The sequence below is a fragment of the Leptosomus discolor genome, chromosome 6 (genome assembly GCF_034619465.1).
Source record: "Leptosomus discolor isolate bLepDis1 chromosome 6, bLepDis1.hap2, whole genome shotgun sequence".
Classification (NCBI taxonomy): Eukaryota; Metazoa; Chordata; class Aves; order Leptosomiformes; family Leptosomidae; genus Leptosomus; species Leptosomus discolor.
Genome location: NC_141396.1, coordinates 27,805,174 through 27,817,495, shown reverse-complemented (window position 1 = coordinate 27,817,495; position 12,322 = coordinate 27,805,174). Strand labels below are relative to the sequence as shown.

The 12,322-nt window shown below is 38.8% G+C and overlaps 1 protein-coding gene across 2 annotated transcripts in view; it reads right to left on the bottom strand.

Moving 5' to 3' along the window:
* ZMIZ1 (zinc finger MIZ-type containing 1) overlaps positions 1–12,322 on the bottom strand; it is a 158,965-nt gene that overhangs the window by 129,802 nt on the left and 16,841 nt on the right. For both annotated transcript variants that reach the window (XM_086467210.1, XM_086467211.1), the window contains exon 2: positions 10,321–10,434. In XM_086467210.1, coding sequence (XP_086323336.1) covers positions 10,321–10,434 — 114 coding nt within the window. The remainder of the gene's footprint in view (positions 1–10,320; positions 10,435–12,322) is intronic.

Here is a 12,322-nt window from a genome sequence, read left to right as displayed (position 1 = left end):
GTCAGTCTGAGTCCAAACAACAGGCTGAGGCCTAACCTCTTACACTCTCATTGGTCACCAGTTTCCTTTTCTTAATTTCCTCTGCCAGAGAAAGCACTGCTCTGTACCTCACATGGTCAAAAGCAGAGCTTTCAGATACCAGGGTGTGCAGCCCCAACGCTGACTGCACCCCGATGGTCATGGCATCGTCCTGCTAAAGCCTACCCTGAAGCAGGTGAAGCTGTACCTTAGCACTGCAAGCAGAGGACTAAGCATGAGAAGGAGGAATCTGAACTTGCAAGTCTAGAGAAGTCAGTCAAACTTACTCATTGCTCAAGTTTTTAATGAAAAATGTGAGGGAAAACAAATTGCAAATTCATTTTACTTAATAGAAAACAAACATTTCTAATAAAATTTCTGTTTTGCCAAGAGTAATTTTCCACCTAAACTTTTCTTCTATGCACTCCACTAAATGCAGAAAGAGGCTCTGTAAAACAAACTGGTCAAACTGTACCGAAAAAGGCTTTCTCTGGGCCCTTCTCCCCCAGCCCTTGGCTTTTGTACACCACTCCTCAGCAACCCCATCAGTCAACACAAATAGGGTGGTTCATTTTTTATTTCCAGCTTCTTTATAGGCTTCTGAATTTTTGTATTAACTGTATTTAAAGTTTAAAGTTATTCTTTCAGTTGTGACAACTAAAGACTGACTTTTATTTCAAAATGAAAGTCGAACAGAACAGATCATATATTCTCCAAAGACCCTATTTCAGGTTGCCTACAACTGAGGTCAGACATTGCTCATTTGGTACTTGGAAGGCTTTCCTCTGGTGAACCTGTATGCAAGGGACCTCCTGGCCTTTTAAAAAAACACTGAGATTTCTCAGAAACAAGACGACAAAAGCGTCATACAAATATGATCTAGGAAGTAAAAGAACTAACTACAAGACATTTGTTAAGTTTAATATATTCAAGCCAGCAGACCCTGCTGAAATTTACCTTAGAGCGCCTCAAAGGAACCAGCCCAGGCAAACCTTGTAACTGCTAACAGTAACCTTCAGGAATTCATTTGAGACAGAGACCTTGGAGGCACATCAAGTCTCATGTTTTAAGATGGTAAAAAGGTGAGTCTCAGAAAATTCAGGTACCCAGACAGACAACAAAAACAAATGACTAAACAAATACTAGGTGAGTAATACAGAACATCATCATGAATCCATCAGCACAGTGTGGTTTTCTTTTGACGAGTTAACTGGCCTTGAAAGTGTAAGGAAGATAGTGGATGTAACATATCTTAACTCTAATACGCCTTTGACATTGCCCTATATGGCACTGCCATAACAAAGGAACATAGCCCAGATGATAGAAGTATAAATTTTACTCAAATTATTAATTAATAGTCCTCTGTCAAATCGTAACTTGTCCTGGACTACAGGTCATTTCTATGTATTCAGTCACAACTTGGACAATGAAACAGAGTAAATCGCAAAACTTCTAGATGATAACAGGCAGAAGAGTCTGCAAACACTGAAGAGGACAGGATAAGAGTCTAAAATGATCTTTATAAAGTGGAAAAATGTTCCAAAAACCAGGCCAAAGACACATACAAAATACTATAGATTGGAAAGAAAAAAAAAGTAACCAAATAGAAAATTAGGAGCACACAGCAGAATTCATCTGCTCAATGTACAAGCGACTAAGGATAAATACTGGGAAAATGTTCTCGGTATTAAAGATCATTAAGGACTTGAACAGGCTGCCTATCAATCCCTGGAGTTTGGGGGGTAACGGGATTTATAGTAGACCAGACAATATCTATACAACATCCCAAGCTTGGGGAAAAGAGTAGACACCATGCTCACTTACGTCTGTTCCGAGCCGACTCTCAGTGATTGCAGACACCTGCTGCTGACCGGAGCCACCCAGCACAGTCTGAACCCGGTCCCAGGAACTCTCCCAAGTTTGAAACCTCCTGTGACTTCGATCTTACTCAGGCAACAGTGCTGATCAGATGGGATTGAGTCAACATGGTTTCAGTTATCCATTCAGTGTTACGGCTAAGTGATATGATACCACCTGCAAACATACTCAGGCTTTCTGTAACTGCTAATTCAAGTTGAGCACAAATTCAGAAAATAGGCACTAGCCTATTTCCTACACACTCTTGTAACACCCTAGCTTTTATTTTAACTTAGATATGGTGCTGACAACTATTTCAAGCTGTGTCTTTAAAGAACATACACCCAAACAAACATTATGGTAACATTAACCACCAATAAGAAAATCTGATCACCCCAAACCTTTGAAATCTTTAATCCAAATTATGTCGCATTCATAACAGAGACATTCCGCTCACTGCCTATGACACAGCTCTGCAGAGTTCCAGATGCCCAAACCCTCAGGGCCATTGATAGGGCGGGGAAAATGATGTCAGTAAGGTTTTAGTAACATGAAAAGCAGAGAAATTTGGCTACCAACTACTTTTCTCTTTGCTGAATTTAACTGCAATACTTACCCCCCTGCTTTTTTTCTCCTTTTGCAAGGCTAAGGAGCTACATGACGGCAAGCTCCATCCCTGCCCTTCTTGTCATCACACCACAAAGTACTGGAACAATGTACCTCTTAACCCAACAGGCCTGTTAATCAAGAGAGCTATATGACTGCTTATTACAAAACTCCCTTCCCATTATGTTGCACTTTCAATGAATCTCTTAACTACCAGCAGTCAAGAGCACACCCCCCCCCCCCCCGCTGGCATCAGAGTGAATTTTACCAATTCAATTTGCTGGCTGCTCAAAACTAAAAATGCCAGCTGATTGCTAGTTCAGACAGCTCTGTGTTCAGCCACTTGCGCATACTTGAAATTATCTGAATGCAGTTTGAAGACTACAGCAGAAATTTTGTAATTAGAATTCTGCAATGTAGATGGTAATTTTCCCCCCTCGGTAACACACAAAGATCAGATAAACAGGAAGCAAATTGAGGAATTTTGCAACATGAATAGTGATCTGCCTCAAACAGGAAAAAAAAAAGGGAGGCATGGGGGAAAGGGAGGAAGAAATTTTTGTGATCTGAAGTCCTGGTCTGATGAGACTCTTACACTGCAGTTGTAGAAGGGCTGCCTCAACAATACAGACTATCAAAGCAGGTGAGTGAAGCCATATATCATTAACTAGTTTCTTGCCTTTGATGCTTAAAAACAGACACTAAGTAGATTCCGCAAACGTAAGGGACTCTATAGAGCCCTTGTATTTAAACTAAGGTTTTCTTAAAATATATTTCCCATCCTATTAGGTGGAAAAGGACTGTATCTTCAAAATAAAATAAACCGGTACCCCTGCTGTCTACTACTTTTCTTGACACTTGCTGCAACAGTGGAGTAAACCATGTAGAATAAGGATACCTCCTTTTGTTACATCCCCTTTCTCTCCTCTGCATGTCTCTAACAACCATAAACATAGAAGAAAAGGTCACTATACTCAGCCTCTCCATCTGAAATCTCCCAGAGGGAAAGATGCAGGGGTTTTGCCAGCTGATCACTAGGCACTGGGTCCCTGCAATACTGCTGCCACCTGAGTCCTGGCAGACTTTGAACAACAGCATGGATGAACATACAGCCATCAGGTGAAGAAAGCAATTAAGGAATTCCAAAAGCATTTTAATTTGGACAGCAACAGTTCAACAAATACTTTAAAGTTGTAAAATAACCCATGTCTTGACTAATGAAATTAAGTTTAAAAAAAAAAAAGGGCTTTAAGATATCATGAGGTGACATGACAGCCAGTAATGCTACCAAATAACTCAGTATTATGAGCTGCTCTGAAGCAGGGTGTTCTGTGCCTGCTGGCTGTACTTTGATGGTACAGTCTGTACCATTTATATGTCTGCACTGCAAACATATAAAATTGTGTCCTTAACAAATGCATGGAGAGGGCGATGGAAGCAGAATTTCTTCCACATGAAGAACTTTTCGCTCTGGAAGTCTTGGATACAAAGACTAAATGCAACGTTTCTAGAGCTCTAATGGGCAGATGCATCCTGCCATTTTCTGAGTACAGATATGCTGAACCTACTCTTCCATCTGGAATTACTCACATTCAGATCCTAACCTGATTTGAAATCTGATTTTTTTAAATGTCACATGTTGATTTTTGATTACATACTTTTCTTCATTAAACAGAATGAACCCAGCCAGGTGTGAAGTCAACGGAGCAGCAGATATCTTGTGAACACATTAGCATTAACTCGACTTTGTTGTTTTTGCTGTCTGAAGCAACCTGTTGTAGAAACTTGACATTATTCAGAGACATAATTTTTGTATTTCTTTATATTTTTTAAAATCAATTATATTTTTCGTTACATATTGGATGAGCTAGAATAGATTTCTGTATCATGAAACTGAGAGCAGCTTTTTTTTTCCTTAAAATGACCTAAAAAATGTCAACAGTCTCAATTCCAGGATTTTCCAAAGACAAATGCAATTCAAAAGATCATTGTACCATGTATCAGTATAACTAAAACATGAACCTTTAGCAGATACTTCCATCAGTTTAATTCACATACTCATTATTTCAGCAACTCTCTTCATCAGTACATAGGTCTAGCAAGAGCTACAAGCATTTAAATGAAATCCATAATCTTCCAGATAAGAGTATGACTAGGACTATAGCTTTGTGTGTTGCTACTCTTTAAATTAAAAGAGAAACGTTTCCTAAACAAACACAGGTGAGTTTCCCACATCTGATGACTGAGGTAGACCCAACATTTGGAGAGGAAATCTAGAACATTGCGGGGGGTGGGGGTGGGGGGGTGGGGTGTGTGTGGCATTTTAATGACTATTTCAGCATAGCCTTTTGTGGACAAACTGGTGTAGGAAGTGCAATCTTTTGGATGCAAAGAGAGACCCAGCTCCTAACCACGGTGGTCAGAGAACTCACTTTTCACTAGAGCAGCTCTGTTGCGTTCAGTGCTTTGGCCAAGAGCCAGCTCAGGCAAGCACACTCTGCTTACCTAAATGCCTCCTACTGTCCAAAATAGTTGTAGTGCTGGATTTTAATTCTTAGACTAAGCCTCTAGGTACAGTTACAGAGTAACTGCACACAGCTGTGCTGCTCTCACCCTTTTCTTTCTTTTTCAGACACACTGAGGAGCCCTGAAGAATGAACTTGGTGCGTTGTAATGCTGAAGTGCAGTAAGAGGACAAAGCAGTACCTTTACTGTCCTTCGCTGAAGACGAGTCTGTAAATCTGCCCTTTATTTTAACTGCTGTGTAGTAACTGAAGCTGCTTCTTTCAGAAGACAGTCAGGTAATGACATATACAGTATGGTTTCAGAGAATGATATTCTTAAGTTTATCAAGAATATTAGCCTTATGCTGTGGTTTAACCCAGCTGGCAGCTAAACACCACACAGCTGTTTGTTCACTCCCCCTCAGTGGGATGGGGGAGAGAAGAGGAACAAAAGGTAGAACTTGCGGGTTGAGAGGAAGACCATTTAATAGGACAGAAAAGGAAGGGAAAATAATCATAATAATGATAAAAGAATATACAAACCAAGTGATGCACAATGCGATTGCCCACCACCTGCTGACCGATGTCCAGGCAGTCCCCAAGCATCAGGCTGCCACCCCCAGGCCAACTCCCCGCCCTGTTTTGTTGTTCAGCATGATGTCATATGGTATGGAATATCCCTTTGGCCGTTTGGGTCAGCTGTCCTGGCTGTGTCCCCTCCCAGCTTCTTGTGCACCCCAGCCTCCTCACTGGCAGGGCAGTATGAGAAGCTGAAAAGTCCTTGACTTCGTGTACGCACTGCTCAGCAACAACCAAAACATCAGCATGTTATCAACATTATTCTCATCCTAAATCCAAAACAAAGCACTGTATCACTCACTAGGAAGAAAATTAACTCTACCCCAGCTGAAACCAAGACACCTTATAATAATATCATGTCATCCCAAAGTGCTTTATAAACTATCAACACTAGAATCAGAAACTGTTTCAATCATACTAAAACCAGCTACATTGGGTTTGTGGAAAGTGGAGGTTATTTTAATCAGCTCCCCGTAACACTATGCAAAAATGCTGTATACCAAAGAACACCATATTAATTTCAATGTCAGTAATTTATAGAATCAAAGATTTCAAATATAATTCAGTTCCTGGCCTACAGATAGTCCTATCTGATTTGAAAAATAACACCTAGCTTTCCTTGGCAAGTTAGAAGAGAGTGTATTGTCTCCAAGAAAGATCATCATTTGTTTGCACGAGTTCCATCAAAGCTGTTTAAGGGAACAGATTCAAAGCTTACCCCTCCCTCCTTGACTTTTTTATTTATCTGTTGAAATGCATCTTCTACATAAACTTGTATTACCCACCCACTTTGTGATTTTCTGTAATGGGTAAGCATAAAAGGTAAACTCTAGAATTAGTGTCTGCCAGAATCGTTTGAACATAACAGTGACGCATGTGCAGTCACACACATTTTTGCCACAAGGGGCACAGCTTTTGGGGCTTAGTTCATGAAAAACTATTTTCTTTTTATAGCACAAGCCATAGGTTTACCTGTGTACCCTAAACCTTTTCTCTTTGACTCTCTGCACTGCACAGAATTATTCCACTTTATTCATAGGCCTTGACAGCGTTAACCTAAGTTCTTTATCACAAACAGCAGTTAGTTCACCTTTAAAAGAGCAATCATTTAAAGGATCCTACATAACAAACACAAAGTATTTAACTAGTTAAACAAAGCCTGTTTACATGCCTTATTAGACACCTCTCTGGTAAAATTTCAGCTGTTGTACCAAATCCTGAGTTTGCTCTTGAGACAAGAAAACCATTCCTGGTATTCTGCATATGATGTCACTGGAGCCCACAGCAACAAATGTTAACTCCAGGAATATCAAGTACTGCTGATACATAAAAATTATTATCTATTGCAAATAGGTAGTACATATACTGTGCACATCTATTATTCTAAAAGAGGAAAAAGATCGCCAAGGAAAAACAAACACTAGAAACATGTTGATGTTCAACACGTGTTGCCTAGCTAACTCAAATTTTCAAGTCATCAAGATTTCCCTAAGTGCTGGCATTACAATTTAAGCACAGAAAACCTTCTGTAACAGCCTATTCTATGTATTTTTATCAAAACCAGTGATACTGTTAGTGAAGCTGGAACGTTTTCTGCTGATGTCCAAGCAGAATATTTCTAAGACCATTCTTCTGCATCCATTCAGGATCTGTTAGACTGGCAACAGGAACAGAAACATAGTGGTGTTATAAAGTCAACCTGGTATTACTGACAGTGCCGACATGAAGATGGTGTGCAGGATAAACAGAACTACTTTCTAAGACCTACTTCTTAAATTAAATCACAATTTCAAGATTTTGAGCATATTTATTCCCTTTTTATTAATAGGATTAAATCTAATTGGTTAATTTTTGAAAAAATATAGATAACACTAAATGACGCAAAGAATCCATTCTACCAGAGGCACCATTAAATTGGCCATTCATAACACAACAGATCTGTTTTGATGCTCTGTCATTACATCTGATGCATTTAAACTTCGTAGTGTATGAATGGAAGGTTTGCTCATTCCTGAGAGAGGCTGCCCTTTTGCAGCAGTGATAAATTAATATGTTTCAATTTGGATTAGTATATACTCTTGTTATCTGCTAGTAGGATATGATTATTTCATATCCCTTGATGGTTCCAGAACAGTTTAGTATGCCAATTTTCCCTAGTCAGAAAGTTAACAGTACAGCATGTCATAAAAGAAAAAAAAAACCCTTTTGCACACTACAGAGGAGTCGTCTCATAAGCAAGCAAGCATTTTTAGTGTTTGTAGAATTCTTGGATTAAATGCGTTTGCCTTTAGGAATCCACACAGCTCAAATGTTGCAACGATGGCAGAGACTACTTGCTTTAAAAAGAATCTCAAAAAATACAGGCGTTTTAAGGAATATTAGTTTTGAAGGTCATTTTAAAGACTGGCAAAACAGAACAATAATCCTGTTTCAGTGGTTGAACAGACTTTCATACTGATCTTTAATTTTTCTTCGAGCATAATCCCCACAAAGAAGAACGTTGATAAACTTTGTCAGCGTTAAGAAAAATTGGCTCCTGATAGTACAGACCATGCAGCTAAGCAAGATGATGTTAAATTTACTCACGATATTCCAGTATTTCAGTTGCCTTTCACTTATTTGCAACTTTCTGAATAATTTCCCTGGAAACAGACTGAAGTTCTATCGTATTTGTTAAATAAAACTAGATAAACACATTTTCCTGTTAAGAGGACAACAAGCCTCAACATCCGCCTTTTCTAAATTTTGAAGAACAACATATTATTTAGAAAGAAGTTATGTATGAGCAAACCAAGATAGAAAGAATTTTTGTAAGGAGAAAAAAAAAAAAGAGAGAGACTTTGCCCACTGTACTGCTGGGTATTAGGAAGATAAAGGAAGTATCAACCTCTTGGGGTACAGCCATGTAGTTAAGCCTGTTTAATGGCAAGCAGGAAAAAGGATGTACACAGTGAGAAACTATAGAATACCTTCCTTAGAGCGATTTTAAAATGAGTAACAAGAAACACATATTCATTGCAGTTTATATGCATTCTGCAAACCCTGTGTATTTATCTAACATAAAACAAGCCAACTGGTTAATTTCCTGTGTTTTTTCCTTGTTAGGAATATAATGAGATTACAACACGTGATAAAGATGCTGCTGCCAGTCAGTCCTACACTGCACAGTGGTCTCCCATAACAAGCTTGGGAAAGAGGGATTTTCATGCCACCCTGTTCAGATTTCAGGGAGGAGTATGAAGCAAAGCAATACATGCTGTTCAAATCTTAACAGTACTTAGATAATAAGGGTTGGGGTTTTTTTGCATTTCTTTCTTGCTTTCCCTACGCTCTTTGAAGACAGTCAATCACTAGCAGGCAGACCTTATTTTGACCCTGCAGTTGGGCAGGGCTGCAGATCTGCTTATGTAGAAAGAAAATATTTAAACAGCAAGGGAATCACAGGTCAGATTTACAATGTTCTAGCAGAGGTCTGCAGAGAAATACTGTGCACAGGCTGCCTAAGTATACTTGAGCTGAATGTCTCCTTTCCCAAATGCTAAACCTGAAAATGCTAGTAAAGTTTTTAAAAAGTATAAATTAAATACTTATGGTCACATCAGTTCCTATGTACTTTTTCTCGTGATAGAGGTTATACATAACTTTTACTTCCAACAGAACTGTAAATATCTTATCTTTGGACTTTACTAACATTTCTAACTTTCTTTTTTTTTAATTGAAAGATTGATATGCACCTCCTTATATCATTTGATTTATTCTAACTTTTTGACATTGATATCTGAGGGATGCTATACACTTGAGCACATTAAGATGGAGCCATTCCTTAACATTTGGATTTCTGGCAACTAAAGCTCAGTCTCAGTGTCTGTTTTATATACATCAGCTACATAGCGCATGAAAACAATCCATGTACTTCTGCTCCCCCAACAAATACAATGATGGTCTCTTCATTAATAATTTTAAAATTTCTATCTCTTTTGTGACCATTTATTTATATCAACTTGTTCTGCAAATTGCAGTGAGGCTTTTGAACACTCCTACTCCAGTGAGAAATTAATTCTTCTGAAGTCCTGACTCCATGTAACAATTTTGGACTGGATCCTGCTGCTGAGTGAATGGAAAATAACACTTTCAAACCAAGAAATGCTGTGTGTACATACTAAAATATATTTTCAATGCATTATAATGAAGTTGCTTTAGGAACTACAGTGGTCTTAATAAAGAATGAATGGAAAGAAAAGCACTGATGTCAACAAAACTGTTGGAATTAGGATGTCAGGGTTATACTTGCAGTCAATATATGTAACCGACTAAGCTGAACAGGCATGTCAGAAACACTGTTTAGCTGAAAGTACGGCATACTTAGAAGACGAGTAGTCCTCCAGTCCCACCCCCAAAAATGAGCAAATGAAAATAAATGCCTGAAAAGTCCACTAACTCTGTAAGAACACAGCTTTCTTAGCAATTTCAGACCATGAAAATACATATTGTATGTGCATATCGAGTAACCTAGCCCATGCATTTGTAAGTAATCTAACTATAAATGTTTTTCCCTTTTATGATTTAACTTCTTGTTACTGCATTTTGCTTCCTGTTAAGTAAAGGAGTCAAATAAACAGTTGTTAGGATCTGGCTTCATGTGTTTAAAATGACGAAACAACCCACCAAATGCAGTTTTTGAAAATCAAGTTCCCTCAGCCACGATAGACTGCATACAGTATAAAACAGGATAGGAACCACTGCCACAGAGACATACCGTCAAACAACCCATCAGGCTCTGCTCAAATGGTCTCTGGAAGGCTCTGGGGTCTCCACACCAGTCCAGGAGCTCTGTTGCTGCATTATGGAAGTTTGCAGGGTTCTGTAAGTGCTAGAAAGAGAAGATGAAGCAACACAGTAAATAACATAAACAAGGGCTGACAGTCCTTTCTACATCACATTAATGCAATGTTTGGAAACTAGGAACAGCGTATAATTTGGAAGCAAGACCTTGAATTGTACAGTGAACACAGAAAGTCCTATTTCATTCTTATTAATACTTACACAGATTTTCTAATTGTCTGATATGTCCTCAGTAGTTAGAGGCAAGCTGTAGCTGAAATACCAGAGCTCCCCTGAATTATTTCCTCCAACACCTCTCCCACCTGCAAATAATAATGGATTCTACTTGGAAATCAAAACTGTCCAGAGCCCAAATTGAGAGAAATTTCAGTCTTACGTTCAAAGTCTTTGCCTTGGGCTTATTCCCCATTGTCGGGACATGCCAGCACAGCCTTGCCTTCCAACAATCAAGGTTTTAACCTCTGCCTGCCAGCCAGGAGGCAAACAGGACAGTGTCAGAAAATACCAGTTACGGAGCGAAGCCCACTTACTATAATGATCCTTGCTAGGAGTTTTGGTTTCTGTTCATTGTGATGCAACATCGTGAGTAATTTGGGTGATGGACTTTGGGACAATGAAAAATGGAGGATTATTGCTTGACTGAAGTGTGGTAGGATACTGCCATGACTGAAAATGTTTTCACATGCACAGAAAGCACATAGAAATTTCAGAGTGGAATCCTATCTCTCCTGAAGAGGACGGCACAATTTTGGGAGAAAAATCTCGTTTTGTTTTGAAATTTGCATGGGCCATGCAATTTTCTGTTACTTTGTACTGAACAACCTGTAGTCCTGTTTCTAGAGTTATTTAGTAAACTTACCCGATACTATTATTCACACTATCATCTCTCACTGTGTTACACTGCCAAAGTATTCCAGCATTTTAGCAGATGAAGGGCACAGGAAAGAAGGAATTAAATTAACATGAACAATATTACTACTAAATTCTCCAGTTCTGGTGCTGCTAGGTATTACAATGACAACTCCAGAAAGAAGAAGAAAAGTGTCTTTAGGAAGTGTTGGCATCTTTTTCAATAATAGTTTCATAATTCTTGGGATTGCTGAGAAAAACATGAAAATGAGATGAGCATTTTATCCGGAAGGCACAAACCCCAACGGCTTAATTTTAAAAATATATCATTATTTTTGAATCAGTTGCATAATTTGGGAAAATATGACTGCACATTTCTAAGCATCTGGATTAACAATAATGTTCACAACTGATTTTTTCCCCCACCTTGTCCCCTCATGCCTGAGAAGCTGCATTTATTAACTTTATGACAAATGAAGGGAAAAAAAAATCCTCTCGTGCCAGGTTTAGAGGAGTTCCCAGTCTGTGAGCTTTTGGATCACATTACTGTAATTTTTATTCAATGAAGGCTCTTGGTCAGAGGCCTTGTTTTAACAAGAAACAACTGACATGTGGGGCACAGATTGAAATAATAGCAGAATTTGAAAAAGCAGAGAGGCACTGTGCAATGCAGTTTTCTTCCTCTGCTCTACAAACATGGACTATAGCTCACACTACCATCCAGTTTGATAGCTTTACCTAGGCTGCATTTCAGAACTACATTTCTTTGCCAGCTGATCATCTAGTTGTTGGAGTCGAACTATTTTATGTACAAATAGAAGAATCCAAGTAAATAAACATAAGAAGCCGTATTTTAAGGCTTCTTGTAAAAAAAAAAAAAGGTCCCATGAACAGAGCCAGCAGTTTGGGTTACGAACCTTCTAAGTAAAAGGGAAAAGGATGCCTTTTTGAAGGCTTAATTTAACCCTGCAGGGAAGTGATTGCCTGACACAAAATCTCTTTAATGTATATGCTCCTTCTGCACACCACTTTCACCTGCACAGGAAACAGAAGCTGGTTCAAACCCT